General features: G+C 32.3%; 1 protein-coding gene across 6 annotated transcripts; it reads left to right on the top strand.

Annotated features, from left to right (window-relative positions):
- Positions 1 to 17,511: 17,511 nt before the first annotated feature.
- LOC139851681 (uncharacterized) lies at positions 17,512 to 25,651 on the top strand. 6 transcript variants are annotated; one of them, XM_071840782.1, is made up of 21 exons: positions 17,512 to 17,692; positions 18,429 to 18,477; positions 18,653 to 18,704; positions 19,351 to 19,452; positions 20,389 to 20,472; positions 20,658 to 20,741; positions 20,860 to 20,925; positions 21,049 to 21,165; positions 21,638 to 21,685; positions 21,789 to 21,874; positions 22,588 to 22,648; positions 22,756 to 22,818; positions 22,923 to 22,991; positions 23,573 to 23,653; positions 23,729 to 23,812; positions 23,911 to 23,976; positions 24,080 to 24,196; positions 24,368 to 24,415; positions 24,529 to 24,602; positions 25,226 to 25,286; positions 25,389 to 25,651. In XM_071840782.1, the coding sequence occupies exons 1-21, from the start codon at positions 17,563 to 17,565 to the stop codon at positions 25,461 to 25,463; spliced, it is 1,617 nt and encodes a 538-aa protein (XP_071696883.1). In that variant the 5' UTR covers positions 17,512 to 17,562; the 3' UTR covers positions 25,464 to 25,651. The 6 variants fall into 6 exon arrangements, with proteins under 6 accessions (XP_071696883.1, XP_071696882.1, XP_071696886.1 ...); XM_071840781.1 differs by having other exon boundaries at positions 22,908 to 22,991; XM_071840786.1 differs by lacking the exons at positions 18,429 to 18,477; positions 18,653 to 18,704 and adding an exon at positions 17,819 to 17,918 and having other exon boundaries at positions 17,561 to 17,692; positions 22,908 to 22,991.
- Positions 25,652 to 26,109: the final 458 nt, after the last annotated feature.

Below are 26,109 nucleotides of genomic sequence, written 5' to 3'. Positions count from 1 at the left end.
GTTTGTATTACGTGTCATATTTTATAAACAGGACTTCCGCTGTGACTTAAAAAAAAAAGGGTGTTACAATACTTGTGTGAATTACGGTTAACGGATTGAGGTATCCGCTATGCGTATCATTAGTAACATTTCCTCTCAATCTAAATGAAACAGAGGGGGTCATCATCTAGCCATGGATCGAGTCAAAATCTAATAACGTGACCATCTCCCAGTTTCAATTTAAAAACATCTTAAAGAATAAGGTTTAAGTCCATTACCTTTTAACAAGAATCAATGATGTACCAAATCCCTTTAACATTTGAGCTATGAAAATTAGAACCACGAATCCCTTTTATTACTTTTACCCAAATAGAATCCATAGAAGTTAAATATCCCCACTTCCACTTCAACAAAAGCGTCATGTTAAAAGCTCTCAAAGTACCAATGTTGAGACCACTATAATCGAACAAAAGCGTCATGTAAAAAGCTCTCAAAGTACCAATGTTGAGACCACCATTATCGAACAAAGATGACGTAGAATCCCACTTCACCTAACAAATCTTTCGGTTGTCGCTCCCAATTCCCAGAAAAAATTCAATTGAATGACTTCCAACTCTTTTAACAATAGAAGCGGGCACTTGAATAATGAGAAGAAATAAAACACTCAATGAACTCAACACAAGTTTAATCAACATAGGACAAGCACCATTTGACAACAAAGTGTGACGACCCGAAAATTTCCAATCAAATTGAAACTTAATCTTAATGCGATTTCAACACGATAAGCGAAGTCTAGTTAATTGAATCTCAAAATGTTTGAACTATTTTTCATGAATGCATTTGACCTTGTCTATTCCCGACGATTCACGAACAATTAATTGTAAATAATTATATATATATATATATATATATATATATATATATATATATAATCTGATATATATTAATAAAATATTATGTGTTTAGTTGTTGAAATTATAGATATAAAATAATTTATGATTTAAAAATAAAAACTTGTTAAGTAATAAATTTATATAAGATATATTTTGAAAACTTTGAATATAAGTATTTAGAAATACTCGTTTTATTTTCTTAACGAAGTTAACAATAAATAATTATAATAACAATGTTTTTTTTTGAAAGGCAAGCTTGCATCAGTCCGGACCGAAGCCTAGTCATCATTTGCACACACACACGTGCTTTCGGGCAGGAAACCCGAACCACACTCTGAGGATCCGACCCTTAAACTATCCCGAGGGGCAGGCGGGCCGGACCTTAGTCCAGGAGCGGGTCGGTAAAACCTTCCCTTTGGGCCACCTTCAAGGAATATATTTCAATTCCTAGAGCAGGTGACGAGGTTCGAACCCAAGACCTCTAGCCCTGCGAGTACACAAGTGTAACCGCGATACCGCTGGACCGAAGATCCGTTGGTTATAATAACAATGTTAGAATGATAATTATTATATGTAAATTGTAAATGCATAAGAATTAAATATTCAATGTATTATTATTATTACATAATTAAGAATATGAAAGATTAGTATATTGAAATTTATTATAAGTTAAAATAAAATGGTTATATCAATGTTATTACCCTCATTACTATAAAAATTACTACTAATATTAAAATCAGTATTAGGAGTATTATTATTTTGATATATAGATATGAAAGTTGATACATTTGAGGTGTTATAATGTTATTATTACTAATATCATTCTTATCATTATTAATATCATTATAATTAGTAGTAAAATTATAATTTTAGTTATTATTATGATTATTAATATTACCATTAACATTAAAAAAAATCATCATTTTTATAAGTTACCATAAAAGATAAATACAAATTATATTATAATAGTATTATTATCATTTTTATTTTATTTTATTTATCATTATTATTATTTATTATTATTAATATACTTATTATTAGTATTATATTTATATTAATATAATTATTATTAATATTTATTAAGAATAAATTAAAATAGATAACTACAAAATTTGTTAGAACTTGCTATCTAATTTGTTCAATCTGTTGTACGATTCCTTTATCAAATACAAATCAACTTCTATTTTAAATCACTATTAAACTTTATTTTTTTTTATCTTCTGTCTAAATATTGTTACTAGTCGGTTTCACAAATCATTTAGGATAAATCTTAACTGCTACAACAAGTATTCCATGATGTTAAATATATCCACTATGCAATTCCCTTCTTCGATCACCATCATCAATAACCATAAAACCTGCAAAACTCTATAGTACTAATACTACTGCTATGTCTCTTGTTTCGGCTACTGCACATCAAAAAGTAACTACTACTCTGTCTCTGTCTTGGTTCAGAATCAACACCGCAACCCACTCGTTATCCATCCCTGCCATTTTGCTACTACTCGTGTTGGAACCCAAACCAAACACCCTCATTGTCGTGAACTGTTTTCTGACTGAGCACCACCACAAACCCACAACAAATCAATTCAGGTTCCTACTACCCATCTACTGTTTCTGTTTCCTTGCTTTGATCAATAAAAACCATCAAATAAATAAATAAATAAATAAATAAATAAATAAAACAAAAGAAATTGAACCAGATTACTAATCACATATGTAACCGGCTACTTGTTGCCATTGTTGTATTCCTAATTTCTGTTCGAATCAAGAACCATCAACAAACACCCTTCTTGTATGAAATTCACCTGGGTGTTGCAACTGTCAAAGGCAAAAACACCATCAAGAACAATACCTGCTACTATTAACCTACTGTTGCTCCTACTCCTCGAATAAAACCAAAACCATTATCACCACTATTCTCTTTTCACTACTATCATACCTGTCTGTGTTGATGCCTACTTCCCTTTATGTTTTGAACATATTAACCTACTGCTGCTTCTCTTTAACTTGATACTGTACGTACCTGTTGATAACCGAAACACCTTGTGCTTTTCTCCAGTCGTTATCTTGGTTCTCTTTTACGATTAATCAGGCATACATACATGCTACTGCAAACCTTCTTCAATTAATAAACTATTATTGAATGGGTTGAGGATTGAATTATGAATTCATAGGTGGATACTTTTTGTGTTTCTTTTTCCTTTAATGGCCGATAAATTTCTCAAGAGATACCCACTTGTTTTATTTTATTCACGTAATATACTCCTGTTAAAATTCCAAGTGCTACGCTACCTATTTTTTTTTACCGGACTGATCAAGCTAAATTAATTGGGCCGAATACATTTTCTGTTGTTGGGCCATTTAATTTAAATCAGTTATAAATCAGCCCAAGATCCTTGATGCTGTCGACATGTTACAGCTGCTTCGCTCCTTTTTACAGTTTTTAAACGATGATCGAGCATATGAAAATTTTGATGGTGATAACCTCACGATGAGAAGATGAATGATGGTGAGAACGAGATAACATAGCGATGATGATATGTTAAGAAATGGTGAAAATACATAAAATGATAACAAGTGATAATGAATTGTTAATAATAAATTAATTTTGATGATGATGTATAAAGTTGATGTTATTCGACGGAATCCAGCTGGTTAACCTGATCGACATTTTTGTGTGTGTTAATGGACTGTGGTATTCAATGGTGTTGTAATCGGGTTTTGCTGTTGGGCCTGTTGAGTCGGTTGGGCCGCAGGATACTAGGGACTAGTTGGACTCACAACATCTAACCAAACTTTAGTTAATTGGGCTTGCATTGGACTGCAGTGGCCTTTGTGGGCTGTTGGAACGTCACACAACACCACACACACACATGTGTATTGATCTTGAACTCACAAAGGGTATAAACTTTAATCTCTAATTTAAATTAAATATTTTATTTAAACACTAATTGGAATTAAACATGAACATGTTTATTATCATGTTTAATATTAATATAACTTGTGAATAAGTATATAAACATATGAAAATAGTTAATGGTTATGGTTAATAAATATGAATATGATTGTTAATAAATAGGAACATGATGTAAGAAAAATAAGAAAAGAAACATGCATGTGCAAGCAGGCGTGATATATATATATATATATATATATATATATATATATATATATATATATATATATATATATATATATATATATATATATATATATAAAGTATATGTATGGTGTAGGTAAACTTTAATCATTAAGGTAGACTTTAATCTTTGAGCTTGATGATATTGGTAACATGTTACGAGATACTAAAGATAGTAATTATGATAATAATAAGTATTATGATAAACATTGTCACTAATAACTTGACACTTGTTTAATAATAATATGATAAGTATATACATGTATAGATAAAAGGATAAAACTTATTACTTGAATCATAGAATAAAAAGGTAAACGATTAAAGATAATAATGAAGTGATAATGATAAGTTTCAACAAATAGGATAAGATAAAAGTTTAAGACTTAAACCTATCTAGGTTACTTAAAATATAATAAATATCATTATTATTATTATAAAATGAATTTTTTTTATTTACTATCAATATTATTTTATCATATAACTATTAATTATATAAAATTATATTTAATACATATAACATAATCGTTGTAATATTTTTATATTAAATATTAATTACTTATTTAAGGGATATAAAATAAACATAGTTAATTAGGTTATTAATGAAACACATAATTAAAATAACAATTAATTCACTAACAATATATAAATTTGTTCGATTGCAATTATATGTGTTAATATATATATATATATATATATATATATATATATATATATATATATATATATATATATATATATATATATATAAATGATATAGGTTCGTGAATCCGAGGCCAACCCTACATTATTCAGTTTCGTCGTATGAATATTTTTACTACAAAATATTGGATTGTGAGTTTCATTTGCTCCCTTTTTAAATGCTTTTGCAATATATATTTTTGGGACTGAGAATACATGCGCTATTTTTATAACTGTTTTACGAAATAGACGCAAGTAATTGAAACTACATTATATGATTGAATGGATCGAAGCCGAATATGCCCCTTTTAAACTTGGTAGCCTAAGAATTAGGGAACAGACTCCCTAATTGACGCGAATCCTAAAGATAGATCTATTGGGCCCAACAAGCCCCATTCTAGAATTTAGAATGCTTTAGTACTTCGAAATTATCATGTCCGATGGGTGTCCCGGAATGATGGGGATATTCTATATGCATGTTGTTAATGTCGGTTACCAGGTGTTCAATCCATATGAATGATTTTTGTCTCTATGCATGGGACGTATTATTTATGAGAAATAAAAATGAAATTCTTGTGGTCTATTAAAATTATGGAAATGATTGATTACGATAAACCTATGAACTCACCAACCTTTTGGTTGAAACTTTAAAGCATGTTTATTCTCAGTTATGAAAGAAATCTTCCGTTGTGCATTTGCTCATTTAGAGATATTACTTGGAGTCATTCATGACATATTTCAAAAGACGTTGCATTCGATTCATTGAGTTCATCAAGATTATTATTAAGTCAATTATAGTTGGAGATATTATGGAAGGGTATGCACACCGTCAACTTTCGATGCGATGAAAGTTTGTCTTTTAAAAACGAATGAAATGTTTGTAAAATGTATCATATAGAGGTCAAGTACCTCGCGATGTAACCAATTGTAATGTATTCGTCCAGGTGGATTAGGACGGGTCTTTACACAAAGTCACCTTCCAAGAAGCTAATCTTCATCGAAATTTAGCTATTATGCGAAAGGACCCGTCCTAATCCATCTGGACGAAGTCACCAACAACTGGTTCCATTGCGATGATCGACTCCAAATACTATCTTTAAAATGAGCAAATGCACAGCGGAATGTTTCTTTTATACCTGAGAATAAACATGCTTTCAAGTATCAACCAAAAGGTTGGTGAGTTCATAAGTTTATCATAAATAATCATTTCCTAATTTTAATAGACCACAAGATTTCATATTTCCATTTCTCATAAACATACGTCCCATGCATAGAGGCAAAATATCATTCATATGGATTGAACACCTGGTAACCGACATTCACAATATACATATAAGAATATCCCCATCATTCCGGGATCCTCCTTCGGACATGATATAAATTTCGAAGTACTAAAGCATCCGGTACTTTAGATGGGGCTTGTTGGGCCCGATAGATCTATCTTTAGAGTTCGCGTCAATTAGGGTGTCTGTTCCCTAATTCTTAGATTACCAGACTTAATAAAAAGGGGCATATTCGATTTCGATCATTCAACCATATAATGTAGTTTCGATTACTTGTGTCTATTTCGTAAAACATTTATAAAAGCGCATGCATTCTCAGTCCCAAAAATATATATTGCAAAAGCATTTAAAAAGGGAATAATGAAACTCACCAAATGTATTTTGTAGTAAAAATACATATGACTATATTGAACAACTGAACAATGCAGGGTTGACCTCGGATTCACGAACCTATATAAATTTTATATTTATTAAAACATAAAATCGTAATCTAGTAAATTTATATTTATTATTAATAATATACTTGTTGTCTTTATAAGTTATATAGATATAGATATAGATATAGATATAGATAATTTAATATACTTAAGTCATATAACTTATTTAATATAATTTTACTAATAACAATATTGTGATATGTAAAATATATATATATATATATATATATATATATATATATATATATATATATATATATATATATATATATATATATATATATATATATATATATATATATATATATATATATATATATATCTTACAGTAATCCTGATAATGATAAAAAATGATAATAATAATGATAGTAATAATATTAGTTTAAAAAAAATGAAAGTATTTTTTTATATATAAAAAAATGATAGTTTTAATAAACATATTACTTTTTAATAATAAGGTTAATTTTAATCATAATACTAATTTTAATAGAAATTTCAGTAATCATAAGATAGTACTAACATAAATTTTTAAATGATAATTCTGTTAATGATACTTTGTAATATTAATACTAATTTTAATAAAGATAATAGATTTATAATAATGATACTTTTAATAATAATAATACTTAGTAATAATAACTATGAATATACAATTTTTCTACTAATGATATTAATGATAATAAGTTTAATAATAAAAATAATACTAAATATCATATTAATAACCATTTTGATAATATTAACAATAATAATAATACTTGATTTATTAATAATAATATTAACATTAATAATGATAATGGTGATAATACCTTTTAATTTTTATTAAGGATAATCTTAATAATACTTCTACATATTAAGAGTAATTATAACTATCATAGTAATAACAATGAATAATAATAATAACAACAATAATAATAATAATAATAATAATAATAATAATAATAATAATAATAATAATAATAATAATAATAATAATAATAATAATAATAATAATAGGTACAACCTTTGAAGATATGCTTAAAAAGATTACACCCCTGCCGGGACTCGAACCCACGACCTCCCGTTCACTCGTCAACAAACACTTGAACCACTCCACTGGATCCATTTTTCTGAATTTATGCATAACCAGATTTTTATTTAACTCCTTACTTCCTGTTTCTAATTTCCTCTATTCAGCCTTCATAAAAAAAAATGCATCATGTAGGACTCGAACTCGAGACCATACGCTTAACAGCCACCTCCCTAACCATCCTTCTGTTTACGTCTTTCTGATTTAGATTAGATATCAAATGAATTTAACCTCTCGACCAACAGGAAAAATTAGAAGCCCAACCACATTTATCCATAATACAATTACGTTTAACCCTAAGGCCCAAACAAATAGCCCGTCAATCTGTTTAAACCTGTCAGTCGATGATCTAGAGGTTGTGGAATTTATTTACTTCATACTTGTCGGCCACCAGGAATAAAATAAATAAATAAAGCAGTCTAGCCAAATTCGATTTCTCCATCCCTTCTTTGCTATAATTATTATCTTTACCATCATCATAGTTGTTCATACATCGTATATTTAAACTGAAGCTGTATCGTCGGTTACACAAGAGTAATTCATATGACTGTTGCAACAGAAAGACCAAAGAAGAGAAAAGAAAAAAAAAATGGTAGCACAGTGAAACTTTAATGGTTTATGGCGATTTGAAACAGAATATAACGTGACTGCAGCGGTGGTTTATATGGGTTATCAATGGTGTTGATGATGGGTTTCACAATGGTGGAGATGGTGATATAGATTGACGATAGGGGGCCCATATAATTGGGTTTAAAGTAATATTGGAGCCACATGTTAATAGCAGGCAAGTTTAGAGGGGTTGTAGGTGGTTTCGTTCAAATGGGTTTCGAGTTTTATGTGAGATGGTCCGGTGATTGATATGATGAATGTGATTTTGTCGAATAGATTCAAAGAAACCACAGTAAAATAGTAATGTTTGGGTAGTGATCAAAAGTGGTGTTGTGTTTTTAATGGCGATGGTTGTTAAGACAGACGGTATGGCAGTGGCGTACAGTAGCAACTGCAGGTTGATTGTCACGGTGATTATGATGGTGATGATTGGTTTGACAAGACGAAAGTAAATGATGTTTAGGGTGGCTCACGGTGGTTCGGTTGGAGAAGAAGAAAAAGAAGGGTGTTATTGGGTTGAAGATGATCTAGGTGATGATTTGGTTGTCGATGGTTACAAAAACATAAAGGAACGAAAGGGTTTACTAGAGTGATAATGATCGTCGGTTGTATTCACGACTTGGAACGAAAACCTAGTTGCAGGTGTCGATTGTGTGGTTGTTTGCAAGGTGGTGTTGGGTTGTAGTTTGCATGGTGACCAGAGATGGTGGAGAGTGGTGGGTTCACGATGGTGGCCATGAATACTTATGAGGATAAAGAAAATGATAATTGTTACTAAAATGTGTAAGTGTGTGTGTTTGTGTCGATGGCCAAAGAAAAGAAAAAAAAATATACATATAAGATAATAAGTGTGTAGATGATAATATGAAGTTGAAAGTTCAACATGTCGGTTTCAAGTATGCAATAATAGATGGATTTTTAATCACGGATGAATTACTATTAGTCAATCAATACAAATTAAAAACAGAAATCTCACTTTGTGTTCCATCCATCCATATTATATCATAATAAGAGTTTGGTATTAAATAAACGTGCAGTTAAACTTTCTTGTTTCATTCTACCGACAGGTTTCACAGAGTGAGGTATCGTACTCCGTTGTTAATCAGTGGGGAATAAAAGTCTTTGGAAAAAATTCCAAATTTTTACATTAATTATATTTATTTATTCTTGTCATTATTGTAAAAGAATTTGGGTCATTTACTATAAAAAGTAAATTAATTATTAGCTCCCTGTAACATCCCGCGTTTTTCCGTTAAATTTATTTTTAACACCGTCTTTTTTTTTTTAATAATATCTTTCGCTATTTAAATTCCCAGTTTCCGTTGACTAACGTTCATAATATTTCCGCTATTCAATTTTGACATCACCCGTTTACTCGAGCGTTTTAAAAATATTCGTTTGGTTAATTCCCGCACCCGCTCTGAAACTTGAGGGACTAGTTCCGCCACTTGACCAAAGAGGTGGCTAGTAGTTGACTAGTCAACCACTCACCACCTCCACCCACTCATTCATCCACTTCTTTTTCTTTCTTTCTTTTTTTTCTCTCAAGAACACAAACATAAATCATCATCTAAATCCGGATCGGGAAGCAAACTTCAAAACAAATTACATATTCGTGATCCTCTCATCATCCTCTTCGATTTGGTACCGATTTCATCAATTTTGGGTAACTTTCTAAAATCACTAATTTTCTTTAAATTCGTGTTTTTGACTTGAAATGGTGTTAGTTAGTGTCTATGGCTCGTGTATAACATGAATATATGTTTTGTTTGCTCGATTCGTTGTTTTGAGTAACTAGTTTGAACATTTGAAATGGGTGTGCTAAATCTTTGATTTTGGATGAGTTAATGTTGTTAAATTGTTAAAGTTCATGTTTTAATTGTGTTACTAGTATCACTAGCTTCGTTTTGATGCGTAGGTTGATTAAGGAAACTTCAAAAACATGAATATTGATTTTTGCGGATTTTGGTTAGGGTTTGATAGACTTAAAACGAGCTTTTGATGTTTCGAATGCCATGAAATGTTATTAGTAAGTGTTTAGTTGTAATGTATGCTTCATTACCTTCAAAACGGCATATCGTATGTGTAAATTGGATTCCCGAATCATAAAATACGTTTTACGAACTTGAAACTTTGAAAATAAACCTTTCTTGATCAATTGACGAGTTTTCGGTTATTGTAAATGATGTTTTTGATTGATGATATGTGGTTAGTTGTATTCCTCGTCAAAATACCTTTTCGACGATATATGATAGGCATTATAAGTGTTTGCGGGTCAAGAGTTGGGTTGGAAAATGTTTTGGTTCGTGCATACTTTGAAAAACTGACCAGAAATCTCTGCCCAGATGGTGGCGCGGCGCGCCCCATCCCCGCGCGGCGCGCGGATTGGCCTGGCCAGATTCTGCTTTGTTTGGCGCATTTCACGCGAAATGTTTGACTAGCTATCGACCTCCGATTCACATGAAACTTGTTTTAATATACTTGTATATGAATATTTGGCATAGAAAAATAGTTCGGGACCCGACCCGAACGCGTTGACTTTTTCGTTGACTTTGACCAAGTTTGACTTTTAGTCAAACTTAACCAAACTTTTATACAATCATTCTAACATGCTTTTATACTTGTTTCTTGTATGAAACTTGACAACGTGATTCACATGCTATACTTAATCGAGTCGTAACGAGCCATAGGACTAATTGAACACATTTCACCCGACTTTGTGTCGTAACCGGTTAATTGATATAACTTACTTGTTTAGGTCAAGGCTAAGCAACTTTCATGCACACGTTTACTTTGTGAAGTACATTTATACTCGTGCACTCGAGGTGAGATCATAGTCCCACTTTTTACTCTTTTGAACTTACTTTTGGGATGAGAAAACATAAACGATTCTTTTGAACTAAGTGAACACAAGAACGGGAAAACAAACATTCTACATACGAGTTTGAACGAAAATCCTCAATCCGATTATCATTAGTTACATCAGATGGTGTAAGCGAGAACTTATGTTATATGGCCATATGGGTTTGACAAACCCTCATTCAAACGGTTCGCTACCGTTTACGAATGAAATATATTTTCGGGAACAGTGTTGTTCTAGCACTAATTGATGGGGTATTCAACGGACGGAACGTTAAGCTTTGGTAATTGGGTGCTCGTGAATATTAACTTTTAGAATGTACTACTATTATTTCAACTTTGCAAATCTTGTGGTTCGACTTACTTTACTTTTACTCACTTACTCAAACCTATGATTTCACCAACGTTTTTGCGTTGACAGATTCTTCTATGTTTTCTCAGGTTTTCACATGGCTATTTGTTACACGCTTCCGCACTCTTTGATTACTTGATTGGAGTCTACCATGCATGCATACGCTAGGGATAGCATTTTTGGATTCAAACTTTTGTCTACTTACTTACGCTATTTATAGCAACTGTGGTTTCAAACTAATTATGTCGCAAGTTATTTCATTCATACTTTATAACTTTGTAAACTTAAACTTATTGTCGATCCGTTTGTTAAACTAAACTTTGTACCTTTCAAATGAACGCGACATAATTTTGGTCAAACGAGTCTCATATAGGGACTACGACCACGCAACGGGACCTAAGTTAACGACGCCGTCAATAACGGTTTTGGTCGGGTCGTTACAAGTGGTATCAGAGCGTTGGTTGTAGGGAACTAGGACGTGCATTAGTGTGTCTAACAGAGTCGTTAGGACGCATTAGTGAGTCTAGACTACAACCGGATAGTTAGCATTTGCATTCTGACATACATTTGCTATAGATAGCACTTACTTGACTACTTGTGCTTTATACTTGAATCATTCTTAGGCAAACTTTTTAATGGTACCCAACCTTCATCATACGAACTCGTATTCCGCCACTTTTTGGTAACGCACGTAAATTCATGATTCATACACGTATGGATGACGACGACTTCATTAGTCACACTCGTTCGGGAACTTTGTCTCCCGGATTGTTATTTGCCACCGTTTCAACTTACTCTCGGTTTCCCACTGGTGTTTCTTACTATCTACTTTTTGGTGTTACTACCATCACTACTCTAGGTGAGTATCGTCATCAACATTTATCACTACGGTTGCGTGCTACTCGTTATCATGACTCGTTACTCTTTTCATACCTGAATACCTTATTGTCCGACTCGAACCACATTGCCGTGAACAATCATTTATACACTTCCCTCGGGGAACGCTTCTTTATAGTTGCACTAATTCTTTCGATTCAATACGAGTCACGTTAGAGACGTTGTTACACTTTGTTTATTTTAAACTTCACGATTACACGAACTTGAATCCATAGAGTGATGTGGGAATGGAGGTATGAGTTAGCGTAATATAACGACACTCGATCAACGTGGTTATATTACGGTAAGACATACCAAAGTGCTAGTGACGCGTGATGGTGGTTAGACTCGATCAACCTAAACACCACCATGTGCCATGTACATGACTTCATCTTTTCAGGTTTGGACATCCGAAAACTCCGAGAATATTTATAACAACCATACCGGGGACACACCTTCAATTATTGTCAAATTATATTTATGCTTCCGAATGAATTACCGATTCCATGCGACTTCAACCGTATGTCACACGGGTATACTAGCTCGTCCTCGCGCAGTCTTGTTGACTAACTACAATTTACTCGTTATGCTCACATCGGGGCGGAAACTTCTCTTGCATCACCCTCGTACTTCCGGTTCAGGAGGTCCTTATTCTAAATTCTCAATGGAGAGCGACTCTTCATGTCATACAAGTATTCGCCGCGAGGGTGGATAGTCCTAACAATCGTTTTCAAAACCCGATAAGAACTTGCCCCGACGAACGTTTTTGGAAACCGATAAATCCTCCGCGACGCGAATTTTCTTGAGAAACTTGTCCTAGCTAACGTTTTCAATTCCTAGCAAACTTGTTCAATATGCCTTAGGGAAATGTACCCCGTTTCGGATCGAGATCCTCGTTTCATTTCTAGATTTTGGAGTACCTTACAAAAAGCCTCGGGACCGCATTTAGACATGAGTACCGCGTACCATCCACAACCCGACGGACCGAACAAACATGCGATTTAAACCTTGGAAACCATAATACAAGTTTGTATTACCAACTTCAATTTACTTGAGAAAAGTATTTTCCTTAAACCGAATCCTCGTACTACAATGATTTTCATTCGAGTTTTAACGTCACTCCTTTTGAAACCACATGTGACCGGAAACGTCATTCTCCTTTGTCGAACCAAGTAAACGATGATCAATTCACCGGGGCCGAGGTTATTCATGAGCAACCGAGAAAATTTATTCATATTCAGGTAAAACCCTACGCGACTCGCAATCACCAAGAGCTACGCCGATGTTAGACGTAAACATTTCAAATTCCACGTGGGAAATCGCGTCACGTTAAGAGTCGCACCTTGGGAAGGTGCAATCCGTTTCGGGAAAACGTAGGAAGCTAAATCCGCGATATTTTGATCCTTTAAATTCTTGGGGTGTTTTGGACCCGTCGCTAGCCGTTTAGACTTTTCCGACTCATTTTGGGTCTCCGTTTATCCTACATTCGATGTATCAACTCAAAGACGTGTTTTGCGAAACGAGAACTTGTTATCTCCTTTGATGAACTCACTATCGACGATAAACCTCACTTCCTAGGAGGACCGGTTGAAACCATGAATCATGGAAGCCAAACCTTAAAACAACATATGATCCCGACCGTCAAAATTCGTGGAATTACTCAAGGACGTACCTTCACTTATTCGTAGAATTTACAACGCAAGATCTCGAGTAAGATTCAACAACTACTACTTCCAACTAAATTTCGGGACGAAATTTCTTTTGAGGTGTGGATAATGTAACATCCCGCATTTTTCCGTTAAATTTATTTTTAACACCGTCTTTTTTTTTTAATAATATCTTTCGCTATTTAAATTCCCAGTTTCCGTTGACTAACGTTCATAATATTTCCGCTATTCAATTTTGACATCACCCGTTTACTCGAGCGTTTTAAAAATATTCGTTTGGTTAATTCCCGCACCCGCTCTGAAACTTGAGGGACTAGTTCCGCCACTTGACCAAAGAGGTGGCTAGTAGTTGACTAGTCAACCACTCACCACCTCCACCCACTCATTCATCCACTTCTTTTTCTTTCTTTCTTTTTTTTCTCTCAAGAACACAAACATAAATCATCATCTAAATCCGGATCGGGAAGCAAACTTCAAAACAAATTACATATTCGTGATCCTCTCATCATCCTCTTCGATTTGGTACCGATTTCATCAATTTTGGGTAACTTTCTAAAATCACTAATTTTCTTTAAATTCGTGTTTTTGACTTGAAATGGTGTTAGTTAGTGTCTATGGCTCGTGTATAACATGAATATATGTTTTGTTTGCTCGATTCGTTGTTTTGAGTAACTAGTTTGAACATTTGAAATGGGTGTGCTAAATCTTTGATTTTGGATGAGTTAATGTTGTTAAATTGTTAAAGTTCATGTTTTAATTGTGTTACTAGTATCACTAGCTTCGTTTTGATGCGTAGGTTGATTAAGGAAACTTCAAAAACATGAATATTGATTTTTGCGAATTTTGGTTAGGGTTTGATAGACTTAAAACGAGCTTTTGATGTTTCGAATGCCATGAAATGTTATTAGTAAGTGTTTAGTTGTAATGTATGCTTCATTACCTTCAAAACGGCATATCGTATGTGTAAATTGGATTCCCGAATCATAAAATACGTTTTACGAACTTGAAACTTTGAAAATAAACCTTTCTTGATCAATTGACGAGTTTTCGGTTATTGTAAATGATGTTTTTGATTGATGATATGTGGTTAGTTGTATTCCTCGTCAAAATACCTTTTCGACGATATATGATAGGCATTATAAGTGTTTGCGGGTCAAGAGTTGGGTTGGAAAATGTTTTGGTTCGTGCATACTTTGAAAAACTGACCAGAAATCTCTGCCCAGATGGTGGCGCGGCGCGCCCCATCCCCGCGCGGCGCGCGGATTGGCCTGGCCAGATTCTGCTTTGTTTGGCGCATTTCACGCGAAATGTTTGACTAGCTATCGACCTCCGATTCACATGAAACTTGTTTTAATATACTTGTATATGAATATTTGGCATAGAAAAATAGTTCGGGACCCGACCCGAACGCGTTGACTTTTTCGTTGACTTTGACCAAGTTTGACTTTTAGTCAAACTTAACCAAACTTTTATACAATCATTCTAACATGCTTTTATACTTGTTTCTTGTATGAAACTTGACAACGTGATTCACATGCTATACTTAATCGAGTCGTAACGAGCCATAGGACTAATTGAACACATTTCACCCGACTTTGTGTCGTAACCGGTTAATTGATATAACTTACTTGTTTAGGTCAAGGCTAAGCAACTTTCATGCACACGTTTACTTTGTGAAGTACATTTATACTCGTGCACTCGAGGTGAGATCATAGTCCCACTTTTTACTCTTTTGAACTTACTTTTGGGATGAGAAAACATAAACGATTCTTTTGAACTAAGTGAACACAAGAACGGGAAAACAAACATTCTACATACGAGTTTGAACGAAAATCCTCAATCCGATTATCATTAGTTACATCAGATGGTGTAAGCGAGAACTTATGTTATATGGCCATATGGGTTTGACAAACCCTCATTCAAACGGTTCGCTACCGTTTACGAATGAAATATATTTTCGGGAACAGTGTTGTTCTAGCACTAATTGATGGGGTATTCAACGGACGGAACGTTAAGCTTTGATAATTGGGTGCTCGTGAATATTAACTTTTAGAATGTACTACTATTATTTCAACTTTGCAAATCTTGTGGTTCGACTTACTTTACTTTTACTCACTTACTCAAACCTATGATTTCACCAACGTTTTTGCGTTGACAGATTCTTCTATGTTTTCTCAGGTTTTCACATGGCTATTTGTTACATGCTTCCGCACTCTTTGATTACTTGATTGGAGTCTACCATGCATGCATACGCTAGGGATAGCATTTTTGGATTCAAACTTTTGTCTACTTACTTACGCTATTTATAGCAACTGTGGTTTCAAACTAATTATGTCGCAAGTTATTTCATTCATACTTTATAACTTTGTAAACTTAAACTTATTGTCGATCCGTTTGTTAAACTAAACTTTGTACCTTTCAAATGAACGCGACATAATTTTGGTCAAACGAGTCTCATATAGGGACTACGACCACGCAACGGGACCTAAGTTAACGACGCCGTCAATAACGGTTTTGGTCGGGTCGTTACACTCCCAACCCCAAGTAAACTATGCCAAGTGTAAAAATTAATAAGTAACTTCTAAATATATTTTTAACGAGCCTAAAATTTATATCACTCGTTTTCGGATCACCGTTTATTATATAAAATCATATAAGTTTGAATTTAACTTTACTTAGTATCATTCGGAATATCGAACGAGTATTACTATCATTTAATATTTATTTTTAATATATTTTATTTATATATAGAGATATATTTTAAATAATAATTATTATAATATCTTATTTTTATTTTATTAATTTTAAATAACAACAACATATAATATTTCAAATTATATTTCGAATTATTATTTATATATACATGCACACATATCTATTTATAATTAATTGTTCGTGAATCCTCGGAAATGGTCGAAGTCAAAAGAATCTACAAAAATAGTTCAAAAAAATTTGAGACGCAACACAACAGACTTTGCTTATCTTGTCGAAACTATACAAGTTTTAAGTTTAAATTTGGTCGGAAATTTCCGGGTCATTACATTATGTCCTTCCAATGAGATGTGAAATTCATGTTCGCACCAATTACCATACCTACGTATTTTGAGGGGAACGTACCAACTTTACAGCCTGCATTTAAAGCAAATGCATCAAGTTCACCTTGCTCAACACCAATGCCAAATAAGTGTGACTTACCCACATTAATTTTTAAACCGGACAACAAGTAAAAAAATATGTAACACCCGAATAATGTTGTCTAGGTTCGTGTGAGTCCAATCCGACATAAGAATAACATAGTAAGTGTAGCAAAGGTGTGAACTATCCATTCCCACATCCTTAATGGCTCAACGGATCTCCTTGTCATAAACCTCTTTGAACCAGAATGGACTCCCATTTATCAATAACCACCCCTCGATCCATTTTCTCCATTTTACACTTAACTCAAAGTATACTCTGATGTACATAGTCTAGCAAGATTACTCTCTGACTGTTTTCAAACAATCTTTAACCACCACTAAATATTTGTTCAGACGAGATTCGTACCGCAAATTTTTTGCAAGGAACTCATGTCTCCGACCACTATGCTATCTAGTGATAGTGATGGTTTAACTCATATAAAAATAAAACAAATTAATACATATTCCCCCCCCTAAATAACACTCTTCCTTATCTTGTTCTTGAGCGTTCAACAATTTTTCTCATTCTTATAAAAAAACAAAAAATGATTCGTTGCTTTTTACAGCAGCAGTTACTTCGCTCAGATAGCTTGTTTCAAACATGGAATTACAGCGCACGAAATCCTCATCGATTTCGTGTTTCCCTTTTCCTTCCTCCAATTAAATCTTCTTCAGGTTATCTTTCTCTTCTTTTTATATATTCACACCTATTTATGTATTGTTATCCCTCTGTATTTGATTTGAAATTCTTAGATGATTAAATCAATTGCTTTTTTTTTTTTTTTTTTTAAATTAATTTAGCGAATTTTAATGGAGAAAAACAAGGAAATGGTTTAAAGCAAAACAACTTACGGTTCCTGTAACCCACCCTGGCGAATATGAGTACCTAATTTGCCCTATGGTAATTAATCACTTTAGCTAATCTGATTGTTCCTGTTACTTTCAAAGCTTCCAGGTCATATGTATTAAGACTGGTTTTGAACTTTTTATCATTTAATTATGGAACAAATTCTAACAAAAGGAGCTTTAATTTACTAACTTGCAGTCCTTTTAATGTGAATAAAATTACATTAACTACATGGAGCTTTTTTTTTAAAGAATTTCACCTTTTGTTAGAATTTGTTCCATAAATTACTGGCCTGACGTCTAATGGTATTTAAATGCAACAGTAACCTGCTCTCACAAAAGTATAATTATATACAATATACTCTTAAGTCATTGAGTTCGAGTCCCGTGGTGGACTATTTTTGACTGGGTCATTGAGTTCGAGTCCCGTGGTGGACTATTTTTGACTGGGTGTGTGTGTTTGCCTTTTTATCAGATATAATAATATTTAGGTGGCATACTTTTGTTTTACTAATTTGCTTCAATGTCTTGTTATTCATAATATGTTTGTTGACACAATGCAAAGGGGGGAAGTCCAAAGAGAGGAGTCTATCATTCCACATCACTCAAAATGAGTAGGCTTACCATATTGAATCCACATACTAAGTAGTATATTTTTGTTAGATTCAAAACAAAACTCATATGAATAATTTGGAACTTTACATTCATGGCAATGAAGAGTTTTAGAATCCATATTTATCTACTGTTTCGTATTTCATAGAGAAGTTGTTTTTCCTCCTTTGTATTCAGGAAAGTTGCAATATGTAGATGCTTCAACTTTGAATATGGATGGGCTGGTCATGTATGTATACTTGAATTTCATTTTGTCTTTTAATATATATGTTGATGATGATGATGATGATGATGATGATGATGATGATACGAACAAGCGTTTATCGAAAAGTTTATTAATGCCAATCTAAATAACTCAAAGGGGGTTTTTGCAGTTGCAAGGATTCACAAGGGCTTAGTAGTATTAATTTTAGCTTCCTTTTATTTTACTACGTAATACGAGTAGCTTGGTAGACAAAAATACTCGTTAACGAAGCTATGGTTTTATTGTAAATCTAAAGAACAAGGGTTGATGGTCGACAGAATATGGGCCGGCCGGTTCGGTTGGATAACAATCCGGGCCTGTGGGCTGTGGGTCAGTTTATGGGCTGCAGGTTTATGGGCTGTGTAATAGTCATGGTTAACATCTGCCTTGGGGAACAAGCAGAAAGTGCAGCTGGCAGAACCTTGGGAAACAAGTTTCATCAATCTTTTAAATAACGACAATAGTATCTATTAGTTTAATCGTTTTTTTAGTTTATTTTGTTTCCAAAAAAAATTGTTACTCCTATATAAAGGACATAGATTTTACGCAGTTTTTATGTTATTCTGGGTGTATTAACCTGTGCTATCGTAACTTACAACTATTACGTTTCCGCATTATATCAATGTCACAGGTTTTAGCAGATGTAGATCCCGCAGAAGATGGAGTCAACAAGGTCAACATACCTAGTCAACTTAGTGAAGAGAGGTTGCGCTTAAAGCCACTAGGTGATGAGGTACTTTGAATATACTTTCTACTCTTTCATTACACGGACAAATCTGTACCATAATTTTTTCATAAGATATTGCTTTCTTTTTAATAATTTTTATTTAATTATTTAATAGTTTTTGTTCTGAACAATTAAATATAGACTTGTCTGATGAGTATCAATGCATACATATCAGTATATCCAGCAATCACAATTCAAGGATTTAAAAGGTCTTTTAGTGTCTTAATTAGAATTATTTCGTGATATCTGGTATCTTTAATACTCCGTATAATTGATACCTTCCAATCTTTTAATTCATAAATTTCCATACAATCTATGAATTAATAAATATTCTTCTTCATTGTAATAAAAAAATAAGATATTTGGCCTATCTCTTTGTTTGATGTCCTTAAGAAAATGTCAATACAACTAGTAAAAAACATATTTTAATGGCCGGTCAAATTAATAATTAATGGGATACTACAAAGTTAATAAACTAGTTTTTACGCATAGTTTGTTCACAGTAACAAATATAGCAATGGCACAATCTGGTAACTTTTGTATCATACTTCTTAGCTAAGACTTACTTTGAATGAGCAACTATTGTGATTGAGGTAAAAAATTTTTTTTACTACTTAAGCACCTTTATTACCGTGCTATTACAATCTTAGCCCATCCCAAAAACATAAATTAGCTGATAGTAATACAAAAACTATGTGGGCCATCTTGCAAAAAGTGCATTTGTATTAGTGGGCATCAAGCTTTAATTCAAGGATAATTCAATCTGTCCAGTTATAAGCAAATATGTTCACCTTAATTAAATTCATGTATAGCATCGAATGCATGTGATACTAATCATACAAAATCATGTATTATGAGAACATGTAAAAAGGTGATAATGAGAAAGCTTATTGATAATAATTTCTATTAATTTTATCTGTTTTTATTTTTTTCATGCTTCAGTTGATTGACTACTTTGCTAAGCGAATGATATCAGCAGAAACTCTGCATAAAAATGGTGTGATGATGCAAATGGTGGATGATAAGGTATATTTTGACATTTTGCTCTTAAACTATTCTCATCACTTAGATAACAGGATTAAGATTAATATTAATTTTAATTTTAGTATTGTTATTTTCTATATTACTTGTCATGGTAGCTACATCTGTTACATAATTTTAATTTAACTACAGTAACGTTTATGGAATTTTTGTTAATTGTTGGTCAACAGAAAGTGATAGCTTTTACATATAGAAGGAACGGAGAGCTTGTAAAATGTAAGTTTCGAAGTATAACAAAGAAAGAGTTTTGGCAGGTAATAATAATTGGATTTTTTTTTTTTTTGGGTGCTTTATGATTAACCGTTCATCATGAATATTTTACTTTGAATGTCATACTTGATAAATTGCGTTTTGTGTATAAATAAACTTCAGGCAAAGCATGGAAGAAGTATATTGTATGGTCTAGATGACATAAAGGAAGGACATGATATTGTTATAGTAATAACTCTAACCAATTCATTTATTTTTTGTATATATATTTTTTTATTATTTTGAATCTATAGAAACATGTATGCGTATGTGTATGTGTATGTGATGGCTATACGTGAATGGTTATGGTAGGTTGAAGGTGAAATTGATAAATTGTCAATGGATGAGGCTGGAATTTTGAATTGTGTTAGTGTTCCTGATGGTGCACCCCAAAAATTATCAAACGCAAGAATACCATCTGAAAAACAGGTATGTACTGACCTTGAATTATTTATTTCTAACTTATGAATAGGTCGATTTGGGTTATGCTTTACCTTAAATGGGTCATAATTTTTGTTTTAAAAATTCTGTATTCTTGATTTGATGGTAATATATTATACAGTTTATTGTTTACATTTTGGTAACGTGATTTGAGTGATTGAGATAACAAAGGGTAAAAGTGAAGCGAAAAAAAATATATAATTTGAAAATGATGAAAATGACACACTTGTCAAGACTTAACAAAATTTCACTGATGGTTCTTAGTCAAAGGGACCAACAGTGTAATATAAGATACTTTAAGTGACCAACCAAGTCGGAAAATAAAAAAGGATAAATGGCTTGTGTGAAACATGGAACAAACATTAGGACCAACCACATTATTTTGTCAATAAAAAATATTAAGCTAAAAGGGAACAGGCCGAATGGATTCTTAAGAGCCTAACTTGTATTCTTTTAATAGGAAGCCAACTTTAAGTATTTAAGTGACTGCAACGGACATCTTGATAAGGTATGTGTTCTTGTTTTTTTGCTTTTGTTACTTGATGCTGCTAAGATGAGGGGTTATGTTTATTTATGTATATGTATATATAATAATATAATATTTGTTATAGGCATCTCGAATTATATTGGCAACAGATGCTGATAAACCTGGTCAAGCTTTAGCTGAAGAACTTTCACGGCGCCTTGGAAAAGAAAGGTTATCTCAAAGTCTCTCTTTATATAATTAGACATTATCAGTTGTACCAAAAACGTGTTATAAAGTAATAGTGTTTGAGTTTGAATTATACAGTTTGACAACGCAATAATCTAATAATAATCATTCTATCACGTTTTGCTGCAGTAAGGCGTAACATGCCTTTTTCATTTTCATTTTTTGAGTCTCTTGGAATCACATTTAATTGGTTTTTTGTTTAACTTGCCAAAAACTATAAAACATTAGAAACTGATTATTTAGGATTTAAAAACGTGACAATTAAATAATCATGTTGTAAACACAAATACAAAACACTCCCTTAGTTTATCTTAGTTTATTACACTAATAATATTTTTATCTTAGAATCTGTATTGTTGTGATGTATATAAAAGATTTTTAGAAATGGACAAAAAAGATTGTCGATCAACACAACTTGGTCCGAATCATTTTAACATGTCATTCAACCTGATAGATTCGTTCATCTTCCCACCTCTACCTTTTAGTAAAATGTTGTTTATTGCCCACGTATGATTTATTTGGATGTATTTTTTTTAACAGCAAAACATTTTTGGATGTATAATGCAAGACTTTTTGCTCTCTAACTTTTTCTTTAATTTATTCATCTTTCTTAGTTTTCTAAGTGTTATTAATAAAAATATATCTTTTCCTCGTTATTATTATTATTATTATTTTTTTTTTTAACTACTATTTTCCAGATGTTGGGTTGTAAAGTGGCCTAAGAAAGACGAGCTCAGTTGTTACAAGGATGCAAATGAGGTTAAACATTGTCTATTCATTATCCCATATTAAATTATTTCCATGACACCTGAATAATTGACGTTGTATGGGTAATATGTCATATTATCATTTCATATATTAAATAGGTTCTTGTGTATTTGGGTGCGGAAGCATTGAGACGAATCGTTGAAACTGCTGAGTTATATCAAGTGAATACTCAAAACTTTTTTGTGTGTTCTTATTATTATTATTCCGAGTTCTGCAACACTATATATAAAGATTTAAATCAAGTGATTAGATAATGTTGTCACAGGTTTTAGAACACGTGGGTCCCAAACAACTTAGTGAGGAGATGTTGCGCTTAGAGCCACTAGGTGATGAGGTACTTTGAATATACTTCTACTTTTTCATTACATTGACAAATCTGTATTATAATTTTTTCATAAGATTGCTTTCTTTTTAATAACTTTTATTTATTAATTTTTTTCTGAACAATTAAAATTAAATGGGATAATACAATACAAAGATAATCAACTGGTATAGGCATTGCTCACAATAACAAATAAAACAATGATACAATCTTGTAACTTTGCATCATATTTCTTAGTTAAGACTTGTATGGATGAGCAACTAGTGTGATTGATTTGATGTTTGTTGCTAAAAAATATATTTTAAAGCACCTATAATTACAATATTAGCACATCCCAAAAACACCAATTGGATGATAGTAATAAGAAAACTAACTGGGCTATCTTGCAAAGTGCATTTGTATTAGGAGGGGGCATTAAGCTTTAATGTAAGGATAAGGCAATCTGTCCAATTATATAAGCAAATATGTTCTCCTTATGTTCATTGTAAGCTATGAAAGATAATCATTGAGCATAGAAAGCATGTGATAAAGAGAAACAAATTGATAATAACTTTTATTAAGATTATTTTTCTTTTATTTTTTGCATGCTTCAGTTAACTGACTACTTTGCTAAGCGAATGATATCAGCGGAAACTCTGCATAAAAATGATGTGATGCAATTGGTGGATGATAAGGTATCTATTACATAATTTTAATTTAGCTATAGTAATGTTTATTGTATTTTTGTTAATTTATTTATGCGTCTACAGAATGTGATAGCTTATACATATAGAAGGAATGGAGAGCTTGTAGGTTGTAAGTTTCAAAGAATAACAAACAGAAAGTTTTGGCAGGTACTGATAACTGGTTTATTTCAATTGTTCATCATGAATTATTTTGTTTTTCTCTGTCATACATGATAGATTGCGTTTTGTGTATAAACAAACTTCAGGCAAAGCATGGAAAAAGGATATTGTACGGACTTGATGACATAAAGGAGGGAAATGATATTGTTATAGTAATATAACCCTAGCCACTTCTTTTATTATTGTTTTTTTAATCTATAGAAACTTGTATGTGTATGTGTATGTGTGATGGTTATACGTGAATGGTGATAGTAGGTTGAAACTGAAATTGATAAATTGTCAATGGAAGAGGCTGGAATATTGAATTGTGTTAGTCTTCCTGAATGCGCACCCCAAAAAGTATCAACAGTGCGAATACCATCTAAAAAACAGGTATTTACTGACCCCAATTTATTTATTTATTTCAACTTATGAATGGGTCAATTTGAGTTATGCTTTATCTCAAATGGGTCAAATAATAAATATTATTAAGCTAAAAGGGAACAGGGCGAATGGATTCTCAAGAGCGTAACTTTTTTTTTTTTTCTTTTTTCTTTTTAATAGGAAGCCAGATTTAAGTATTTAACGGACTGTAATGGACATCTTGATAAGGTATGTATTCTTGTTATTTTGCTTTCTTGACTTCATGTTGCTAAGATGAAGGGTTATGGCTATATATGTAAACGTATATTTTACATAATATAATAATATAATATTTGTTATAGGCATCTCGAATTATATTGGCAACAAATGGTGATGGACCTGGTCAAGCCTTAGCTGAAGTCCTTGGAAAAGAAAGGTTATTTCAAAGTCACACTTTATTTAACACTGAAAACTAATAAGAATTTCAAAGACATTTATATGAGTTATTTCAGTGAATAGCTAGAAATTGACTAGGAACGTATAGTTCAAAACTTAGCTAGTCGTGTGCATTTTATACTCTGATTATTATTGAAAAACTACTGTAAGCATAACTAGTAAACTTGTGGCAGAGGTAAAAATTTGGCTGTCTAGGTAGACGGAAAATTATCCAAGGTCTAGTTCGATGCTTACATAGTTTATTACAATAATAGTAATAAATATATTTTATGTTAGAATACGTATTTCTTTGATGTATAAAAAAGAAAAGAAAATTTTAGAAATGGACTAAAAAGATCATCGATCAACACAAGTTGGCCCCGACCCATTTTGACATGTGATATGCTGTTTATTGCTGTCCACTTATATAATTTGTTTGAATGTATAGGGACTCTATTATGCAAGACTTTTTGCTTTCTAACTTCTCTTTTATTCATCTATCTTAGTTTTCTAACTGATATGTACTCTTTTCTCATTGAATATATGCAGTGAACCACTTGATTATTATAAAATATACATCTTATTTTATCTTTGTCATATTTTTTTTGAACTACTATTTTCCAGATGTTGGATTGTAACTTGGCCTAAGAAAGATGAGCTCAGTTGTTACAAGGATGCTAATGAGGTTACACATTGTCTATTCATTATCTCATTTTTATTTTAAAATACATGACACCTGAATTGACGTTGTATGGTAATATATATGTCTGTTGCATATATTAAATAGGTTCTTGTGCATTTGGGTGCTGAAGCATTGAGACGAATTGTTGAAACTGCTGAGTTATATCAAGTGAAGAATTAGTTCACTATGAATTATTTTCGGTCAAAACTTTTTTGCCTATTCTTATTATTAGGATAAAGAATAAAGAATAACTATAGAACTTTAGTGCTTGCATGTTCAATAAATAAATATGCCAAGGGATAAAAGTATCGAATTTAGTTCTGCTATTTTTTTGACGTTAAAGTGATGAGATGCAAAACTCTTACATTTCTTCTTTCTTTTACTATCATTGATCTATTGATCTACTTTCACATGCTGAACTCAAATGTTGTGAAGACAAAAAGTGAGGCAGTTCAGATTATTACCCCGATTATTATTACCTAGCTCGCTTGTTGTATTAATCTAATCACGCCATATAACAACATAATGTGATTGTGTGCTGTTCACTTTACACATACGATAAGTTTTAGGGTTGATGCTACCAAATAGCTATATATTTTTATTTTTGTTCCAATGTAAGTCATATATACCTATAAGAATACCAGTGTAGGTCATATAATTTCAAAAAGTGTTCTAATATAGACTAATGGTGACCGGTTACCCTCGTGTGCAGTCCATGAAGCTCACGGACGTTAACAAAGTTGAGATTTATGATACGATTTCTTCATGAAAGTTGTTCTAATTTCATCACCCAACACCCGTGAACTAAAATCAAGACCTGAAAATT

Source organism: Rutidosis leptorrhynchoides, chromosome 6 (genome assembly GCF_046630445.1).
Source record: "Rutidosis leptorrhynchoides isolate AG116_Rl617_1_P2 chromosome 6, CSIRO_AGI_Rlap_v1, whole genome shotgun sequence".
Taxonomy (NCBI): domain Eukaryota; kingdom Viridiplantae; phylum Streptophyta; class Magnoliopsida; order Asterales; family Asteraceae; genus Rutidosis; species Rutidosis leptorrhynchoides.
Note: the sequence above shows the minus strand (reverse complement) of the source record. Positions and strands in the feature narration are given on the sequence as shown.

What these genes read in the sequence shown, in the direction of transcription:
- LOC139851681 (XM_071840781.1), top strand. Translation starts at nt 17,563, where the DNA reads ATGATTCGTTGCTTTTTACAGCAGCAGTTACTTCGCTCAGATAGCTTG. An exon ending in CAAACAGAAAGTTTTGGCAG is followed by an intron (nt 23,813 to 23,910) that starts GTACTGATAACT and finishes AACAAACTTCAG; the next exon opens with GCAAAGCATGGAAAAAGGAT. An exon ending in GTTACAAGGATGCTAATGAG is followed by an intron (nt 25,287 to 25,388) that starts GTTACACATTGT and finishes TATATTAAATAG; the next exon opens with GTTCTTGTGCATTTGGGTGC.